General features: G+C 41.4%; 1 protein-coding gene across 2 annotated transcripts in view; it reads right to left on the bottom strand.

Moving 5' to 3' along the window:
* Positions 1–21,738, bottom strand: part of GADL1 (glutamate decarboxylase like 1) — a 134,119-nt gene that overhangs the window by 67,695 nt on the left and 44,686 nt on the right. For both annotated transcript variants that reach the window (XM_074345359.1, XM_074345358.1), the window contains exons 9-11: positions 16,982–17,098; positions 13,689–13,753; positions 12,846–12,927 (exon numbers count right to left, since the gene is read on the bottom strand). In XM_074345359.1, the coding sequence (XP_074201460.1) occupies positions 12,846–12,927; positions 13,689–13,753; positions 16,982–17,098 (264 nt within the window). The remainder of the gene's footprint in view (positions 1–12,845; positions 12,928–13,688; positions 13,754–16,981; positions 17,099–21,738) is intronic.

Raw genomic sequence — 21,738 nt, 5'->3', positions numbered from 1 at the left:
CCTCTTCAAATCCTCTTCCCCTGTCCCCAAACCTGAGGACTGCTTATCTGCTGGGGAAAAGAAGGTGCCAATGAAAAGTGGATTCTGGATGATAAGATGGCCTTTCAAGAGTGACTTTTGAGTTTAAATGGTAAAAATGCATCGTTCTTGATCTCTGCTTTCACTTTGATTATCTGACTGTAATACAACAGCCAGAATTTCATAACGTAGCTTAAGCACTTGGGAAGTTAAAATCATTTTATAAATCCCTCTAGGATCCAAGAGTAAATCAACACTGTTATAGATTAATTGGAAAATAATTTAGTTGAGAACCCTTCAAAACAAAACTTAAAGAGCTGAGCCAAGCCTGACTTCAAATGTAAAATAACATTCATACAGAACAAAAGCATGAAGAAGCAGGAGTGTATGATAACAGTTAAATACATTTAATAAAGTACACATTGAAGAACAAATGCAAGAAGTGATTCTGATGAAGCAAAGGAAAGCAAACTAAGTCAGAAAAAAATTAAAAAATTTTCAGGCAAGGATATAAGGTAAGAATTAGATGGAAATGATAAGGAGATGATGTATATTCTACTAATATACTTGAAAACCTCTATAAAATGTACTAAATATTTGAGAAAATGTTATTGAAATTAATCAAGCAGAACGGGAAGTTCTTAACAGTTCACTAAAAAATGGGAAAATCAACAATGAAAGAGTTACCTCCACCCCAGTTTCTGAACAAGAGTGGTATGGTTGACTTTTCTGGATTTCTCTCATGCTACCATCATTATTCTAAAACAAACAGGACAGTTTAAAGCTGGCACTCAAGATGCCGCCCAGCCAAGATAACACACATACATGCACTCATGTGTGGACACACACACAGAGCACATCGATCGGACGTGCACAGAGGCCAAAATCTAAGTATACAGGTCCCTCCATACATTAAAGCAACTTACTGCAATTAAATGAGGTTAACCAGTAATACAGAAAATCAGTTAGCACATATTTAACTTTGTTCCAGGGCTAAAATGATAGAACTACCTTATCAGATATTAAAAAGGGATACGGTAAAATTCAATACTCCTTGCTGGATCGTTGCTCAAGAGGATTTATAAAGAATGTACATCTTAAGGCAACTTTAATAGAATCAGAAGGAAGATAAAAATGCCTTCTATTTACTGTTATTACTGAACATATTTTTGGAAGCTCTATCAGTGCGTTATAATTGCAAGTGATACAAAGCCTAGCTATTAGAATGCAAACAAAATTACGGTTATATAGTGATATGATTACGTATTTAGAAAACACAAGAGAATAACTTGAAATCTCTCAGAACTAATAAGGAATCTGGCAAGATAATGGTGGTTGTTATTAAACAAATGAATAATTTAAATGAAGATTCCATAAGCCCGAGTGCCTCTATTTTTCAGATGAGAAGAAGGGGGTAGGAGGGGGTAAAGAAAGGAAGATGCTGGTTATAGAAGCGAAATGTATGAATCTAATCTATCAGCAGAAATACAGTAGTTCGTTAATAATCGTTGATCGAGAAGACTTTAAGTGACTTAACTTTGGCTGTGCATTATAAGCAATTTTGTGTTCCTCATTATGCCTGACACTATGCTATTTTGATCATATATTGCTTTAAAAATGGGAAAAAATGCCAATAGCTGGTATTTTAAAAGTCACCTCTGTCTCAACTAAGTTGTCTAAACCAGCTTCTCCAGCAGGGCTGTTCTCTTACCTGAGCTACACTTCCAAAACCCCTGCTTATTACCCTATTACATAAATGAAGGGTGTTATATTTTCATGATTTGCTTAAAATCTGTTTCCCCTCCCCGCCCTGGAGCTCCCTCAGGGCTGGGGTTAATTACCCACCTAAGACACTGGTACACATTTGCAGGTTGAATGTGAGGATGAGCCATTTAACGAATGCCTGTCTCCCCTGGCTGCCCTGAACAGCAGCTGATTATTAAAAAGCTAAAGCCTGACATATATCAATTCTAGTAATAAACGACTAGATGAATTTGAAATGATCCTACTGAAAATCACAAAAAATGCTGGGGGTCGAAAACATAAAAACTACGTCCAATAAAAAGCATAGCAGACCTCCACGAGGCAGAAATAAGCTTCTGGGAGGTACAAGGAGAGGAATGGAGCTCAGGGAGGTGAGCCAGAGATGCTTCCTCCCCACCACCCCCAGGCACATGTTCAGACTGAGGGAGGGCGGCTAAGACAAGGGCCAGAAGGGGGAGGAGGAGGGAGCAGGGAGCATGGACCCACATGTGCAGACCTGGTGTATCTCCATCACTTCTCCTCCCCGCAGGCATTCCAAGGGCTGCAGGAAACAGAGTTCAGTGGTGTGCAGTGTAACAGGGGCACCAAGCATCCTTTCCCTTGTTTAGGATGGGAAGCGGAGGGAACGGTTATTATACCCTGAAGGCCCAGAACATGCTCAGCCTTGATCCTGGACTGCTAGTCCCCCCGACGCCCAGAGAACGAAAGTAACATCCTCTATGAAGAAAGGACTCCAGGTTTCAAATTATTCCTGAAGGTAATTTTAAAAATAAAATACTCAGTAAACCATGGAGGAGTCTAAGGTACCTCTCTAGACAATATGAGAGCCAGGGGTCACAGACTTAAAGAAGCAAGAGGCATGGCACCTGTGGGGACCTACAGCACATGCGGGGACCTAGGTACTAGAAGGTTAGCAGCGGCGGACTGTAAATCTGTGCTTAGAATGTTTGGAAATTAAAGCTGACTTTAAAAATGTCAACAAGAACCTAGAGACCTTACATACATGAAAAAGATTCAATATGATATTATGAAACTGAAAAGACAATCATAAAGTAAGGACCCAAGGGATGGTGTTAACAGCAGACTAGATATAGCTGAAGAGAGAATCAGTGAATTTCAATATAGTCCCTGAAAATTATCCACAAGGAAGCATGGAAAGACATAAAACATATAAAATAGAGTAAAAGACAGAAGAGACAGTGAGAAGGTCTAATAAGCATTTAATTGGAGAACCAGAAAAGAGAGAAGAGGACACAGGGTCAGTAATTAAATGGAGAGTTTCAAAAACTTACGGAACACGTCACACTAACAGATTCAAGCCCAGCAAAGCCCAAGCAAGATAAACCGAACAAAATCGACATTAATAACATCATAGATAAACAGAAAATTGAAGAACGCTTGAAAGTCTTAAAGGAAGGCAGAGAAAAGAGGTCATTTTGCCATCAAAAGAATGGCAGTCAAGTAGCTAACTTTCTAATATACAACACAGAAAGACTGAAAAAAAAAACCCATTAAAGTTCTAAAGGAAAATTACTGACAGAATTCTATCCCCAGAAAAAAAATGAAATAAAGACATTTTCAAAGAAGCAAAGTCGAATAGAGTATGCCGCCTTTTGATTCATCAAGAAATTACTAAATACAGTCTTCAGGGAAAAGGAAAATGACACGAAAGGAGACCTCAGAGACAGAGGAAGCAAGGAAGACGTGTGCACAAAAAAGTGCACAGTAAATGTCTGCAAAAGCCCCACATTAGAATCACTCAAATGTTCATCCACAGCAGCATGGACAAGCAAATTGTAATATGCTCACATGGAACAGTACAGAGCGGTGCAAACGAATAACCCTCAGATCACGCCACACACAAATGAGGGTCACGGATGTGCGGGAAGTTTGAGCGACAACAAAGCCAAACTAAAAGAAACATGTACTGTGTGATTCCACTTATATAACTTCATATAAAGGCAGAAGTACACTATATTATTGGAGGATGCGAAACTACAAAGCAAAACTGAAGAGAAAAGTAAGAAACTGGACAATAGGAAGGAGCCCGCGGAGGACTTCCGGGTTTTGGTTCTTTGTTTTCATCTGTGTGGGCACCATCTGCTTATTCTTTTTATAAAAATAAATTACACTGTTTACATGCATTTCATGCCTGTTTTTATATTCTCCTTATATTTCATAATAATTCATCGAAAAAAGATCAGCATCGTCTGAACTCCCAAATGGCCCTCGGAATGAACTACCAGAGAAGATACTGGTTCCTTCTACAATCAACAAAACTCCCTAAATTATGATTTTCCATCTGCATCATAATGACCTAAAGGCAAGTACGCTTGCTGTATGAATCCATATGTCCTCGCAAGCATGCGCCGTATGAACCTTCAATATGTGAGATATGGTGATGATTTTACAGTTTGTTTTTCTACCCAGTCCACAATTAATTTATTATATGCCAGTAACAATTTTGGTACAAATTAGGGTTTAAGTATAAAAGTCTATATAAAATAAATCTATATTTACCATCCCTGAGTTATCTACAAAATGAAAATGGCTCTTTTCTTCACGTGCATTTGCACTGGCATTTTGAATTACCACAGGAGAAAAATCAAAACAAAATAATGGACTCCCTGAAATTATCTGGCCTTGAAACAACAAAATGAGAAAGCCCAATTAGGAGGACCAGATATGTTTTTAGGTATCTTCCTTGGAAAACAACAAATATGACAGCCAGACTTGTGCAAAGGAAAACAAATGGAACAACTTTTTCCAAGAAGTCAAAGGGCTTCAAGCATCATACCAGAGAGAAGAAATAGGAGAGAAAGCCTTTCTGTAGTGAGTTAATAGTTTAAAAAAAAAAGGGGGGGGGGCAAAAAAGGCAGATGCATAGAATCCTTTAAAAATGCTAAGACCAAATTTTAGCCTACCCACCGAGGCAGGTGCAGCGACTAATTACGGCATGCCTTCTTCCATTAGCTTCATTCCAGGTTTCCTTTCATGTCCCTATCCTTAAGTTTCTCACTTTTCTTAGATTTTAACTTCTGTAATCTTCCTGCATTATGGGCCCCTGATCAGTTTTGTTACAAGGTAGGGTAGAAAAAAAATAGATCCACACACACACACTCACACTCTGCTACCTCTTTTTGGGGTATTTTTCAACTGCTAGTTTTTGTCAAATCATAGATGACAAAGAGACACAAAGGTAGAATTTTCCATTTTTCCCTCATGGTCTTTTTTTTTTTTTTTTTTAGCAAGCCTAAAGTCTTCTGTGATGAATGGCGGAGAAGCAAAGTTTGAGGTAGCACAGTGAAACGGGATGGCTACTGGGAAGAATGAATTCTTTACCTAGAAAGATTTCTGAGAGATTCCCATGGTCTTGGGGTTCTCCAGAAATAGACAGGCAGATGAGATTAAACGCAACTGTGGGTGACACTGCAGCTCATTCAAGTCAAACTGATGAAATAAATGTAGCTTAATCAGTAGGACCAGGTGGCAGTCACCCAAAGGTGTGAAGGAACTCAAGGATGAAATTGGAAAACTGTTGGCCAGGATGCTGAATCCAACATTAGAAACAGCCACCCTGCCATCAAACTGGCAGATGGTGGATGTCACTCTGTTCATGCAAAGGGGTCAAGAGAGGACCCGGGAACCTTAGACAAGCAAGTTTCTCTTCCACTTGTCCAGTATCCAATAAATAGGATCATTAGACACTGAAACAAAAATAACTGTCTAGGGGAAAGACAATACGGTTTCTGAAAAAAGCAAACCATGAGTCACTGATTTATTATTGGTCTCTGAGGCATGTAGATAAAAGGCCAAATGTGGGCACAGTTTGAAGACTATTTTTTAAAGCAGCAACAGGAAATGGGATGTAGAAGATAACGGGTATCTCAACCCAGATGGATAAGACAAACAATTTCTACACCCCGTCAAAAAAAAAAAAAAAAAATCCTACATACTAGCAAGAAGGGACAGGACACTCTTTGAGACTTAAAAGAGATCAGGTCATGATGCTGAAGGAGCTGCTACTTCATACTGCAGGTGAAAGACTGAAAACATTACCGTCTGATGGTATTGGAGAAAGACACAGTAAGTTGACTTCAGGAAACATTTTTATGGAGCGTTGATTGCGTGTCAGGCTTGGTGCTACGCAGTGGGACTAGAGCAATGTTACTGTCCTCCAGTAGTTCACAGTCTACTGTATAAAAGATTCCAAGAACCGAGGGCTAGGTTCTGTGTTGGGACTCGTGCCCACTTATGGCAAGATGGCAACTGCTGCCTGGAAGCAGGTGGCGCAGTCATGGTAGTGCAGTAACACACCCTTAGAGCTACAGTTCTCAAAGGGGTGACTATACCGGGCTCCGTGATGCCTGGTTCTAAAACAAGGTACAAATCCCCTCGTTAAAATGAATGGCAATTGCAATATGAACAAAATAAATCCTGGAACCCAATTTTATTGGTTTGTTCAGTGGAGAAACAGATAATGGATTTTGAACACGTGCAGCTCTAACATTAATTATTGCATCTCTTTACCTCATGGGGAAGAAAAGCAGACACCATAGGGGTGTTTGTGATAACTGTTAATACCATGTGAGTTTTTTTTTAAGGTGATGCACAGACACATACATGCGTATGCACACGTTTCCAAAAGCCTCATAAGAAAAGTTAACTTTTTAATTACAATTTTAAAAACCCAGGAATGAAAAAGAAAAAGGGCTATTTATCAACCACGAATTTGATGAGTTCTGCTAGCGTGCAACTCTCAACCTCGCTAAAAAGTTGAAGAATTTTCTCAGCTCAAGCAAGAGTAACCAAGATCAGGAGAAGAATTTTGGCAGAGCCAAGCAGTGAAGGCTGATGTCTCTCCTACCAGTCAAATGCTTCTTTGTTTCTAATCAGTTTTAAACACCTACCTTCCCCATTTTCTGCTCCACTAGCTGGGAGCCTGTCATGCTGAAGAAATATATAATGTACGTGCGTAGGGGAAGAGTGAGTGTTCTCGGGCATCAGAGAAAACATTTTTTTGACGATCAGATTGTTCAGTATTTTCAAACCATCTAATAGCACGTCCATAGGAACTCCATGAAGAAAAACAAGAGCTGAAAAAGAAATCCTCACAAAGGCAGACGCAGTTTGTTCTAGTTCCTCTGATAAATCTATGTCCTCGTCTTCCTTTTCTTGTACAATTTTTTTAATGGCATAGAACAGCTGTCATTTTCAGTGTCAGTTATCATTCAGAATAGAAACGTAAGTGGTCTGGGAGCTGACACATTCCTCAGACGTGGTATTCCAGTGAAAAACTCCTGCCTTCTCTTGGGGGACCCCAGTAGGGGACCATATTAGTCTCCTTTTCCTTTTTTCTCTCTGTGCACGGCAGTGCCGGGCCATAGTCTACCGTCAATGAGTGTGTACTGAATGAATTTCCTACGGCTCTTCTTCCTGCTACTTTTTCTCCTAAAGAAAAACTGGAACCATTCTGAGCTTCCTCTCAAATGAAGATGAAAGGGAAAGAACTGCAAGTTCATCTCCAAGATCTCACATTTGAAACCTAGGTAACAGGTAACCCGGAATCTCATGTCGATACCTCTATCTAAAGAAGATTCCAGAGAAGGAGGTATCCTGTATCACTGGATAAAATGAGAAGGGAAAAGGTTACATGTGTGTCTGTAAATATGGGTGCACAAACGTCTTGCCTATCAAGTCGACAAAGCTAAAAACCCTTGTGATGCCAGAGGTTAACACACACACACACTCATACTCTGCTACTGAGAAGGCAAAGAATGTTTTAGAAGGAAAATTAGGAAATCAAGTATTAAAAAGCATCATGAAAGATGATCCTGGCTCTTCGACTTCTAGGAACTTATTCGAAGGGAACAATAAACAGTACAAAGATTTAGCCCCAAAGGTGGCAGCTACATGTGTATTAGCTAAAAATCAAAACAGTCTAGTTGGTCAGTGGTAAGGAGGTAGTCTGGTTAATTATCAAATATCAAAAGGATAGAATACTATGCAGCTACTGAAAAGGTATAGAATGCATACTGATATAGAATGATGTTCACAATTTTATGGAACAGGAAAAGTGTACTAAAATGAAAATAATTCTTCTATTAGACATGTGTGCACTTGTGTACATCTAAATATATATGCATAAGAAAATATGCATCTCCAGATATCTAAAGGGCATGTTTTTCTTCATCTTTTTTCATATCTGAATCTTCTGATTCTGGGCTAGGATGAACATGAATTACTTCTGAAATAAACATATAGAAATAGACATAATTTTAAAAATCCATAATCTTTCTAAGAAAAAAAAGTTCCCTTTATTTTTCTATAGCTGCTAGGTTAAACAGGAAGTCCTTGTGAGTTAATATTGGATGACAGTGATAAGCAGAAACAGAGAGGGACAACTTATACTCAAAAAGTCGTCTATCTGATCAGCACATCTCATGTTCTCATATACCTGTTCAATGTTTTTTAAACTAAAAAGTTCTTCCAATAAACACTAAAAATCAAAAAGCCAATACTGAGATTTTCCTCCATCTAGAAAACTGACGCTTAAAATATATTGCCTTTTGTTCCAGATCAAAACATCAAAATTGTCTTTGACCCAACACAACCACGCAGACCCAGCATTTACATCTGAATTCAACCCCTTTATAATCACAGATTTTTTTTCTTAAATCCCTGATTTTTGTTTTACGCCTATGATGCAGAGTGGGTTAGTGATAGCAAGCCCTGGAGAGTGGCAGCTTTGCTTTGTTTGAGAAAGAGTCTTCTTTATGAACGCAGGAAATTAAAAATGCAAACACCACCAGCTAGTCAGTCAGGAAAAGCGGCGTTGTGAATGCTGGGGTTTTGAGGGTACAAATTAGGGAATTTGTTTTTCCCTTAACAGAAGTATATTCACTAAGTAATTTGCTTTAACTAGCATAATCCACTTGCATTAACCGGAAAAGTGAGTCCAAATTAAAATCGCGATTCATCAATTACTGCTGGAGGCATGTGTGAGCCACGTGTTAGGACCTAGGCAATAGAGCACATCAACTATAATTTTAATCATCATGATCTCAGGGCTCTCAGAAGGAATAATCTGGGGTAGGAGAGAAATTGGAAACTCCTAGTTATTGCTGACATGAAGGCAAATATTTCTGAGTATTTTAAATTTATTTAATCATTAATTTTTTCAAGTGTTTTAATTTTTCCCTGGTTCGGTGAGTACTTGTGAGACACGAAGGATACAGTGATGAGTGTAATGACACAGACCCTCTCTTCATACAGCCTACATTCTAGTGGGAGGGTAACTTAACACATGAGAAATCATAACCACAGATCATGATGAGTACTTTTTTTTCTTCACAGTGCCATTTTCTTAATTGAAGTATAGTCGGGTTAACAATGTTGTGTCAACTTCTGGCGTACAGCATCATGTTTCAGTCATACATACGCATACGTTTATTCTTTCTCATTATAGGTTACTACAAGATACTGAATATAGTTCCCTGGGCTGTACAATAGAAACTTGTGTGATGAGTGCTTTAGGGGAAGGGATAGGATCTGAGAAAGAGTAACGGAGAGATGCCAGTTTACCTGGGTGAGTCTGGGAACACTTCCTTAAGGAGGTGATATTTGAGCTTTGACATGAAGACAGAGGCATTCACACTCCTCATAACACGTTTCTCTCAATTCATTAGCATCCTCTTTCCTGGTCTTCCTACTGTCTCCCTGGCCATCCCAACTCAGCTTTCACTCTCACTGTGGGACCCTCTTCTACCCAATCTCAGACTCCGAAGTTCCTCACGCCTAAGTTCTCCAACCTCTTCTCACTCTGAAGTTCCTCCCAAGACAATCCACTCCATGCTATGGCCTCAAGTACCAGCCACACCCAACAATTTCCTAATATGTGTTTCCAGCCCAGACCTCTTTTCCTAGCTTTGGACCCATATGTCAACTACCTACATGACATCCTGACTTGCATACCTCACAGGAATCTCAGATTTAACACAGCCCATGCTACAATCGAGATGTTTGCCTCTCAAACCTTCTCTTCCTTCAGTAATCTCCATCTCCCCACACAGGACCACTCACTCAGTAGCTGTATCACTAAACAAGGGGTTGACTGTGACACTGGCTTCTTCCTCATGTCACATATGTAACTGGTAGCCCAGCTCTGTCTGGTTGATAGCAAAAATATAGTCTGAATTTTATCACATGTTTCCATCTCTCCTACCATCAGCTCTGGTTTGGATACCTCTTCTATTCTTGTTTCCATTCATGCCCCCTTCCAATTCAATGTCTTAAATAAAAAATCTTTTCTGATTACTCTCTGCTTTTAAAATTCTTCCATTGTTCTGAACATTGAGTCTAAATTCATTAAAATGATTTCTAAGACACTGCTTGATCTTTTAGTCTTATCTCATGCTGGTCTTAGCATCATTCTCTGTCCTTCAGCAAAAAATGGATCTCTTCCAGATTCTAGAATGAAAAAAGGACCCTCCTTCCTTAAAGACTTTGTACATGTTACTCTTTCCACCTGGAACTCTTCGGGTCTCCCTGCCTTATAGTCTCAGAGTAACATAGTGTTCTCTGTATCAGCATTTGGCCTCAAGTAACAGATTACCTAGGGGAGTAGTTTAACAATAAAGATACTTAATTGCCTCGTATCACAAAAGGTCTGGGAGTGGGCACTTCTAAAGTTAGTGCAGCATTTCAAAACCATTATCCAAGACCAAGACTTCTCCCCATTCTGTGTATGTTCACTTTTTAATTTAGGGTAATGACCTTACAGTTACAAGGTGGCTGTCCGAGCTCTGTGTATCATGTTCTGACACAACAATGTTTCTGGCATTCAGGGTGGAAAGGGGGGAAGAATGCTCTCCTCTTATGTATATATATCACCTCTACCAGAAACTAAAATCTCCATTTCACATTCCCCCACATCATATTGGCCATATCTGTGTCATACAGTGACTGAGCTGCAAGAGGGTTGGGGGTGTGGTTAGATGAGTATTAGAAGAGAGAAGGAAAGGAAGTTTGAATGGCTATAGAACAGATAATCTACAATGTCTGACACATTCTTCAGAGCATTTACCAGAATAGTAATTAAACAATTAAATATGCACATTTTGTTTATTGTCTCCATTTTTTTCATTATCTCCTCTGTGTGTGAGATTATAAACTCATTGGCTACAAGGATGCTAGAATCTGTACAGTGTCAGGGGGTCTGGCCTGTGTGGGAATCAATTAGTGGTGGTTGAACGAATAAAAGCATGAGAGAGAAAAACAGAGGCAGAAAATAGGTATGAAAAGAATGGAAGGCTGCCAACACAGAACTTAAGCTAATGGTCCTATCTCATAATTCGAGGTTCAGCTTTCCACTCCAGTTAATTTGAAAACAATCTTTCATCCGGAATTAAAAAAAAAAAAAAGGCCGCTTTTTGGAAGTGCTCCAGTCTTTGCACAATGAATGCAATTTTCCTAACCTCTTAATTCCCCGCCATGTGAGTAGACATATGATTGTTTTCATCGAGATCCAGGGATGAATTCTTCAAAAAATAAAACAAAATTTCAACCCCTGTTACAGAGTTAGATGACCTAGAAAATTTTAAATTGCCTCAAGTATATGACTGCAAATCAATTCCTGGCTGAATCACTCAAATATCACTCAACAAGAAAAATGTATAAAAGCCAGAAAGTTCCTTAAAAGAGTAGTCACAAAATTGGGGGGATAAATTTTCCACTCCTGACAGCATCACACTAGCAGATAAGGATGTCATTCAGATGATCCAATTAGGGAGGAAGTGGATGTAAAATGCCTGGCACAGGAAGAATGCTTGGCATATTTTTGTTTATCTAGACTGCAGGAAAACCTGGGTTTACTCCTACCTCTCTCACGTCCTGTATAGATAACTACGAGCAAGTTGTTCATAGTTCGCAAATGGTATCATAATCTTAAACTACCTTTCAATTACAACATGCAGTTACTCTACAATTTAAAAACTTAGATGAATAAGTTAAATGGCATTGAATGCAGTCAGTGGTAGCCAACCTAATAAGACATTGAGAAATAGATTCATATCCCAAGAGTCTGTCTGTCTATAGACGCAGAATCTGTTCATAGTTTCTGATGAGCATTCTGTTTGGTCATCCCAAAACACAAAGGACACTGACATGCAAATATCACTTTTTTTTTTTAAAGAGAGTTGTAAATATTCACACATACAAGACCAGATTTCAGGCTTTAAATATGGTTGTTATCTGAAGTAAATTTCTTTAAAAAGAAAAAGTGACTTTAGCATTGGCAAAGGGAGTCCCCTAAAGAAAAAAAAAATTAAACAGATGGCTGAGAAAGACCACCCACGTGCTGCACTGCAACACAGATCTCGATGAGGCATTTCTAAGAATGAAGTGGCACTTCCCAGCCTGGGCCACGTCCCACAGGGCTCCTTGTTTAACCCACAGAAAGCACAAGGTTTTCACCTCTAACCAAGGGGAACCTCAGCTCACTCGCTCACAGCCATCCAGATGAGGTTCCAGCTCTCCCCAGTGCTCCAGCAGAAGCTAGGCACCAGCCACTTGAGACAGTCAATTCCCTAATAAATCAGTGTTTGATGATCAGCCCTGAACCAACATCTTCCCATAGAAATGGGCTGTTAGCTCCAGCTAAGCACTGCTAAGCACCAAGTTAATGTCCGACACACATCTGGTCTACTTTCTAGTCAGCAGGCTTCAAGATAACTTAAATCCTAGACTTAATCAAGGGGGAAAAATTTCTTGGCAATGTTTAAAACTGAGTTTTTAAAGTAAAATCCAAACAAGGGCGAGAGAGACCATCTTGCTGTAGCTAATGAGATTATACAATACCGAAGTCAAATCCACCAAATCGCCTGAGCAGAAGCCCTTGATCTTTTATCTGAGCCTCTTTGTCTTTCCTTCTGATGCTATCAGCATTTACCAAAGAGCTCCATCAACATGCAGCCCCAGGCACCAAACACCAGCAACAAACGTGTCCTCTGCAAACAGGATAACCCAGCCCCCCCAAGACCAGGGTCCATAAGAGGAAAACTCACGGATCTGTCCTTCACAAGGAAAGCACAGCACTGAATTCCAGCCATGAGCATCTTGTGTGGGTTCCAGGCCACAGAGTCAGCCCTGTTATGTTAAAGCAAAGGACAGGGCAGGGAGGAGAATCAGTTTCCACCAGTGGGGAAAAAATGTGATCCCTAGCAGCAAACAGATTCAGGCCCTCCTGTAATGGAGCAGGACCCCGCAGGGCCTTCCGGGGACAGACCCCCGCCCCGTATTCTCTGCTGCAGCTCCTCTCTGAAGGACCCAGTATCTCATGTATATGTCCTGAGTTTTTTGGATGCCAAAAACCACCACCAAAGGGAAGAAATGAACTACTTGATGATCAAGAGCACGTAGCCCCCAGACCTTCTGGTGCCCGAGGATTGATGGTGTTGACCGCCCTGTTCCCTCCACATCAACCAGTCAGAGGATTGTGCACGAGCTGATCGTGCACCCCGAGACCCTCCTCCCTCCCCTGGCCTTTAAATAGGCTTTGCTGAAACCTGTCAAGGAGCTTGGGGTTTTCTTAAGCGTGAGCCACCCCGTCCAGTAACCCTTTCCTGGCTCCAGATTCCCATGTTCAGGTTTCTTTGGTCCCACAGTGCACTGGGCACATGAACTTGACTTTGGTAACACTCACATCCACGTCAGGGTTCTGCAGGATCCCCTGTGTGAGTGGTTTGAGGAGTTTGGAGTTTGGTTTTTGTTTTTTAAAGCAAAGTGACTACTTCTTTTTTTTTTTTTTTTTTTTTTTGCCTATTTTCCGAATGTCACTTAAGTGGACAAAGCTCAAAGAGCGTCCTTCCACTAAATAAAAAATCCCGTAACCGGGAAACTACATTTACCTGTGGATGCCATGCAGAAGGTTGCGGTGCTTCCTTGACACCAAGGCTGAGCCACCCCAGGAAGCCTGTTGAGATATTTATATAATCAAAACAGTGTTATTGCAATGTGACCTGTTTACCAGCCAGTCATAGAAAACCCCAAGTGACACCTCCATCTGTCTCATTTGATACTTTAAGTCAATGTTAACCGATGTGTATGTACCCTAGGAAATTCTGGTCACTGGCTCTCCTCGGTCAATCAGAACCTCATCTCAGTAGAGGGGCCCGCACTGACACTTAGGATTTAAATTCACACCCACATTATAAAGAAATTGGTATATGAACTCATTGAGTTGCCTGTGGACAAAAAGAGGGTTAAAAGACACAGTAATCTCCCTCTCAATGGTAAGAGTGGAAATCAGACAATAGCTTTTCAATGCTGACACTCTGCCATATCCAATGTACAAGCATGGACCACGAGACCTGGCTAAGGACTCGCATTCTGTATGATGAACAAGGCACGTGCTCGCCAAGGTGGACAGAAGGGAATCCCGGAACCCACAGCCAACGAGGGTGGGCTAGGTGGATCCTGTCGTTGAAAAAGTAGATCTTTTCAAGCCAAACAGCTTTCAGAAATATTTGCAAATCAGAAACGTGAGAGTGGGAGAGAGGAAGCCTGGGATGTAAGGAAGTTATTCATCAGAGCGGTAAATAGAATGGTGGAGGAGCTAAGAATAAGGAGGAAAGGAAATCCCATAGTCAGCAAGTCTGGATGGGAGGGAGGAAGAACTGATGTGAGAAATAAATAAGTCAGCTGGGTGCTTGAAATGGAACAGGCTTGTAAGTGTTCATGTGTAGGGCAGTGAAGGGTGATTGCAGTGGGGGAACATGAGGAGGACCAGCCTTGAAAGGGAAGCGGAGGCAGGGTGGAATGGAGAGACCGCTGCCTCTAAAGCCCATGATTTTAGATACAATGTTTGCCACTTCCCCTGGACCTAGGATGGAGGGCGAGTGAGACACTGTTACAAGTGTTGCTAGGAGTGAGAGAGTGCAGGGGCGCAGGCAAGAAGGGGGCCAGCCCTAAAGTCCTGGTCTGAAGCAGAGGCTGGAATCACATTGGCTCGCGTGAATAAAGAATAGCCCTGGAGTAAAAACAAACAAAAAAAAATTCCAGCACAACTGAAGTTTTTCTTGTTTGGTTGTCTGAAAATACATTGTAAGCAACCAAATTTAAGACACTATCAAATGTAAGCATGCCATTTTTTTTGTGCACTGCTAAGAAAGAAACAAAATGAGATCAGCATACTGATCTCAGGTATACTAAAAATATAAGCAAAATATGCATGCCTTAGAAATCATACAATATGGTATATATGCAGGGCTACTTTGTTTTATGGAAACCCCAGAACAACAAGCAATCCTAATTACTCTTTTAAAAAGAAATAAGGTAAATATCAGGCTTTAATATTTTTGAAGGCTCTATAAAATATCCTTTAGAATACTTCAAAGAGGCCAAAGTAACAACTGTAATTTTATTAATTTTTTATCTTTAAAATTAATCAACTACCTGTGGTATATAAAGTTTCTTCAAGAGAAGTTACATGCTCCTGCATAAAATTTTATGAATTGAACTGATGTCTGCGACATGAGAGGCTAAGTGAGCACTGTATATGTCAGAGCTGGTTTCTGTAACAGGCAAGATGAACTGTTGTCAAATTTAACCTAATAGTACAGACATTCGACTAGATGCCTCTTATGTGCAAATAGAATAATTTGTGTGGCTTCAATCTTTCCTGATAAGAGTGTTTTCTTCCAAAATTCAACTTTTGATTTTTTTTTTTAAGGAAGTCTAGAGAGGTTTTCATTCAGACCTTAAACATTACAATTCTCTCTATGCCCCATAAATCTCTTAACATCATTCCTAGTTTGGGAAACTGCGGTAGCTACTCTGTTTTACATAAACTATATAATCCATATTTGATGTTTCTTTTATGAGAGTAGAATTTTTAAGTAAAACTGCTGATATATTTGATTTTTGCCCCTATTTCCACAGTCACAAAAGTACTCACTTCACATTATCTTTTAGGATGTAACATATTATTATGCTTCTAAGTTCCATAAAAATCAGTAAGATATAAGTTGAAATGTGGACAGATACAACACTACAATCCCATTTGAAGAAGTCACAAATAATCTACCTGATGTATACGAGGAGAGACTGTGACTCACGTGAGCTTAATATCACCACAGCTGCTTTTACTAAATATTAGCTTACATTTAATGAAAGCCTCGAGTGGCTGAAAAGTCCTCTCCATATTATCTCATGGACACTTTACCCTGGAGGCATAAAGTCACCCAAACTATAAAATTATGTGTAGGTATATCCCCCAAATGCTCAGTTACCATCTGTTCAGCACGTCAAAAACATTGTCCTTTCTTTCCTGATAAGGAGGACACGAACCACTCACTCGGCAGAGGAAAGTTCCCTCTTTAAGTCTCATCCGCGTTTTCAACAGTGCCTTCTACTGGGTCAACATCAAACTCATTGACTCCTGGTTTCACACACACACACACATACACACACCAAGCCAAAACGCTCAACAGGCATTCATCACTGGCTGAATTTAACTTTTTAACCCTGAATGAGTAGAATTTTAAGAGTTACTTTTAATTGAGGAAAAATTTACTGAGAACAACCCCAGGACCTACAAAATTAACTGGAAGAAAAAAAAGCCAACTCTTTACCTTAGAAAATTGTAAAGAATATAAATTATTCCAATCCCTCTCAAACAGTTGTCTATGATAGATCCAGATAAAACCTGTTTTAATTACAGTGCAATTAAGTTATGTTTAATTTTTGCATTTTCCAGCTGACTGGAATCACAGAATTTTAGAGCTGGAAGGCACTTCATTGACCGTGGCAGTCATTTTCCTCTTTACACATGAAACCAAAGCCCAAAGGGCTGGGATCACAATGAAAAAGAGGTGGGTTAGAATCCAAAATCAGCCTCTCGACTCTACAGTCTCAAATGTGTCCCTCACACCATGTTGCTTCAGGGACCGAAGACGTGATTCCTGAGAGAAGAGGCAATTAGGTAAAACTTGGAAACCTACAACAAAACGCGCATCAAGCCTTGGGATCTTCTTTATTACCTTACAGGAAATGACGTACCTACTTCCCCTGGTTGGAAACATACGTTGAGATAATAGGAGTCGGGGACCTGACAGTTGGTCCCAAGAATATGAGAAACTTCCCACCAAAGCTGCCAGAAGGCTGGAAAGCGAACCAGACGTGCGCACTTGGGTGCACTTACGTCCACGTGGAGCCAGAGGCCGTGCTGCTCACAGACGTCAGCTATCTCATCCAGAGGGTCAAAGGCCCCCAGCACCGTCGTCCCCGCGGTGGCACAGACGAGGAACGGCGCCGCGCCCTGTGTGAAGGACCACACGGGAGGAGGTTAGGGATTGTCATCGTCACCGCTAAGTCTGTGCCGAGCCAGGTCGATAAACAAAAGGGTTACCCACACAGACGTTTACTTGGCTTCTTTGGGGATAAGCATTAATTCAGTGAGTGTCTTTAACCAGATCCATCATCTGGCCACCAGTCATTATGAACAGGCTAAGGGACAGAACGGGCCCTGACAGCAGGGTTCCCCTGCCCCAGCTCCACGAGCGCCCCGGGCCTTGTTCACCCTTGTTTTCTTTCTTAGCCTCTCCTGCTCTGTGGGTGCCCCAGGGACACAGTCAATACCCTCAACAGCAATGGCGCACGGGCCTTCTGTGTGATTCCAGGCTCCTTCCCGGGGAGATGCACGGGGGCCTCCCCCATCAGCAGCATCACTCTTCTCCAAAATGAGAAGGAACAGGATGGGAAGACAGGCAGCCAGCGCCAGGGGCAAACCACGCAGGCCTGTCTGCTTGTCACTTGGGGAAGTAAGTGCAGTGACAAGACAAGGCATGTGCTCAGGTACAAATTTGGCATCAGAGGGGACGTAGTAGCTTCACTGGGATGCGCTCCCCTGAACAGGTGCCTGCCTCAACAGACAGTCATTAGAATGTGCTGGAAACAAGCCCCTGTGTCCTTTCTGCTGCGGCTGTTCCTCCTCACACAGCTGGGGGCTGCATCCTGCAGAGAGAGCAGGTGCCGCGGGAGACGGGCAGGAGAGGGAGAAGGTGGGAATCCGCGCAGAGATGAATGGCGACCCCAGCCAAGCCAGCCAGGCATGCGGGCCCCACCAGGGGTTCTGGCACCAGGCAAGGGAGAGCACATGAGTTGGGGTTTTTAAGAGCCACCCCAACTTCATGGCAGAGGTGTGGCTCTCTGTGGAAGTGCCTTGAGGGGGAGATTTGCAGACAAAGAAGGGGTCAGGGGAGCAAGCAGAATCCTGATCCCAGAGCACCAGGAGTAAGTGACCAGAACGCTTACTGCCCATCGGTCATTTTACCTCCATTTAGGATGGAGTCATTTTCCCATTGTCAGCTTTATCTTGAAGGGCACTTGTTCTTGCAATCTATCTTTATGTCTCATTAAGTGTCAGGGGTGTTCAGTTTGAACTGGATTCATTCCAGGCTAGTTGACCTCTGACAGAAAGAAGTTATTTCTCAATGGAAAGTGGGGCAAAGCAAGGATGCTTGATCCACATTTCTAAGCTGAGATGCACAGGAATGAAGCAATGGTCCACAATGAATCCATTTGCCATTTGGGGAGGTGGGTGTGACACATGGAACCCAGTCCACCAACCCCTAGTAGGTGATAGAGCCCTGGGAACCACAGGCTTGGGGACTCCTTCTCTGTACTCAACTACCAATGGATTATGTCTTTAACACGTCCCTGACCTAGAAGAAATGAGACCAAATTTACAGCAATCATTAAGGGCAATAGAAAAAGTAATTCACTAAAACCATTGAAGGTGTCTTGAATGGTTGGGCTTGCCTTGTCAATGATATGACATCCTGAAAACTGTGAGAAGATATCTATGCAAGCTCTTACAGCCCATTAATGAGTTTTCCTCACCCCTTTAACAATCTGGGTATAAATATAAGACCCAGGAATTAAAACTTTTGTAATCTGGATTTAACCTCCTGGCTTCCCCCCTTTTCTCATATCTCATACTATTGATGAGAGAATTCAGTGGAAACTGTGTTGCCAATGAGCCGTATTCCCTAAGAAAGTTTTGTCGTTTTAGACACTCGTGTACAAAAATACTTCCCATTATTCAGTGTTTATACTAGTTTTATCTTTTTTAGAAGCACTTTAGAACTTCTGATGCTTCTGTGGGTTTCACCATCTTTGCAATGGCATGAAGGTGAAGGTGATGGCTCAACAGGTTTTCTAACAGATTGTGGTTGGCCCAGGAGTTAAATCCCAGCAGGGAAAAAAAAAAAAAGTTGATGTACTATTTCCTTTATCTGTAACAGTATGAGTTAAAGCTTGGGAAAAACAAAACAAAACAAAAAAAAACTAGGTCTGAAGCTACTGAGAAAAAGAAACTAGTCTTCGGGTGTCAGTATCTCAGAATGCACGCAAGCTTTGTCCTGAGTGGCTCTAGGCTCGAGTGGCAGCTGACTTGAAAGGCAACCGAGGCGGCACACAACTTCCAGCCCCACTGCCCCACTTTCTAATGTGCCTAAAACAATTTTCACTTTTTCAAAATTTCTCTTTTCAAGTTGTCAACTTTAGGCGAGGTCGGTTTCATGTGCTTTCATTGTCAAAGCAAACAAAAATTTGAAGGATGAGAAATAACGACGGCAGTGAAGTGGAGTTCTTAATGACAGAGGAAAACAAAAGGCTGGGCTATCTTTCAGGAGGCTCGGCACTGACTCACTATTCTGAAAATTGGTAAATAAGAGGAAAGAATAAAATGTTTATCCTGTCTTGCTCGTTCAGACTGTTTCCTTAGGGAAACCACACAGGAATGCGGGAACACAAATATTCATGGTACTATGTCTGCTGCTGAGTGGATAAGAAACAAGAATGAATGAAAACACTGCCTAATGAAATAATGGGTCTAGAGAATGATGACAAATGGCAGCAAAACCCATGCGGTGAGAGGTAGATGCTGAGCTCTGTGATAGACGCACTGATGATACTATCACGAAAAGGCTCCAGATGTCTCCTAACTGAAGGACAGCATTCCCCTCCGTCCCCAGATGCCTTCCTGGTAAAAAATTCCAACCCGAATCACATTGTGTCTCGATATCTAACCATCAAATTACAGTAAACATGGAGAACAAGTGGGGAGGTACAACGGGAAGGAGCACTTAGTCCCAAATTCTGGATGGAATCGACAAAATCCACAGTGTGGAAAACTCTGCAAGACAAAGGCCCTGGTTTCTTCAACAGGTCAATTGTGGGGGTGGGGGAAGAAGGGGAAAGGTATAGATTAGAAAAAATCTATGTGATAAATCAACCAAATGCAACACATGGACATTACATGAATCCTTATTCAGATAAGCTTTTTTTTAATAGCAATGGGAGAAATTTTAATACAGAGTGAATATTAGATGATATTAAGAAATTATTCTTTCTTATAATGATTTTATGTTGTTTTTTTTTTTTAAGGAGAGAGTACATATCTTTTCAGATATACTGAACTATTTATAGATCAAATGATAGGATGTGTGGGATATGCCTCAAGCGAACCTAGTGGTGGCGGGAGGAGACGGCGTGTAGATAATACAGAAAGGAGCTTGAGGTAACGATTGCTGAAGTTGCATGACAGGTGCATGGAATCTCATTATGTTAGTTTCATATTTATTTGAAATTTTCCATGATGAAAAGTTTAAAACTCAAGAAAGAAAGAAGGGAGGGAGAGAGAAAGGTGGGAGGGGCAGAAAAAAAAGGAAAGAAAGAAAAGAAAAGAAAAAAGAACAGAAGAGAAGAGAAAGAAAAGAAAGGAGAGGAGGGGGAAGAACAAGCATTAATGACAAAGTTCTTTTTAGCAGGAACTTCTGTAGGAAAAGATAAAACTTGATTTTGAAAAAAAGGGATAAAACTAGACGGTGATATCTAGGCTTCACAGCAGAACGAACAGATTGTAACATAGAATTCTACCCAAGAGATAAAGAAATCTGATCATCTGTATCACCACACAACTATCAAATCCACTTATCAATGGAATGTTTTTTTAAATGTAGATCTAGGGACACACAGCTGAAGCCAGTACCTCTGCAACAGAGGCAGAATTGTTAAGAACAGAATTTCAAGCAAGTTCAGAGATCTAGCATGCTTCAGAAAGCTGGATTTTATGGAAAAAAAATTTTAAATATAAAGAGTAAAATAACAGAGCTATAATATTACAACTTAACAAATAAAAATAAAAGAACCCGTCTTTCCTAGAGTGTCAAGCCCTCTGAGGAGAGATATACTTATATCCCAGCTTTTGAACAGTCACCTCTGACGTTGCTGCCTATTGGGAAATTACGGGAGAAGGGTCTGAAGCCCCAACAGTGGTGGGGACCGTGGTGGGATGAGGGGGAGTCAGTGGAGTAGCCACACCTAATCTAGCAGGCTTTTGGTCCAAGAAGCAAGATGGCCAGCACCAAGACAATAATTACACACCTAAAAGCAGATGTCCAGGCCAGGACTCGCCATCCCCAGCAATGGACATGTCACCTTTAATGCATCCTGGCAGCCAAGGGACAGAGGGTCCTCTGCCTGAGCGGAAACACTGGACCCAGACCCAACAGGGATGATGCCTGGGGATGGGCTTTGGGTAGAGACAGCCTGGGAGGACAGTTTGATCAAGACATCAGGAGTCGTCCTGAGCGCAGCCCCCAGAGCCAGTGGGTCTGGCCTGCAGGATCCTCAGTCGGGAGCTCTGTGGGAGTGTGGACGCTGGGGCCCTGCTGCAGAGGCTGGGTTCATCCTCTGAGGCTAATTCTAGGCAAGAATCCTGAAGGCAGTGATGTCAGTGTTCTAAGAGGCTCCGGCCACTGGGGAGTGAGAACATCCAAGAATCTCCACAGATCGTGCCCAGCCAAGCCCCCGGAAATAGCACCTCCATACACGAGCCCCCTGCTTAGCTCTAACGGGCTCTCCTCGCTTTCCTGCATGTAGAACGGGCCTGGC

Source organism: Camelus bactrianus, chromosome 17 (genome assembly GCF_048773025.1).
Source record: "Camelus bactrianus isolate YW-2024 breed Bactrian camel chromosome 17, ASM4877302v1, whole genome shotgun sequence".
In the NCBI taxonomy this organism is placed as follows: domain Eukaryota; kingdom Metazoa; phylum Chordata; class Mammalia; order Artiodactyla; family Camelidae; genus Camelus; species Camelus bactrianus.
The sequence above is the reverse complement of the archived record's forward strand: the minus strand, read 5'-3'. Positions and strand labels throughout refer to the sequence as shown.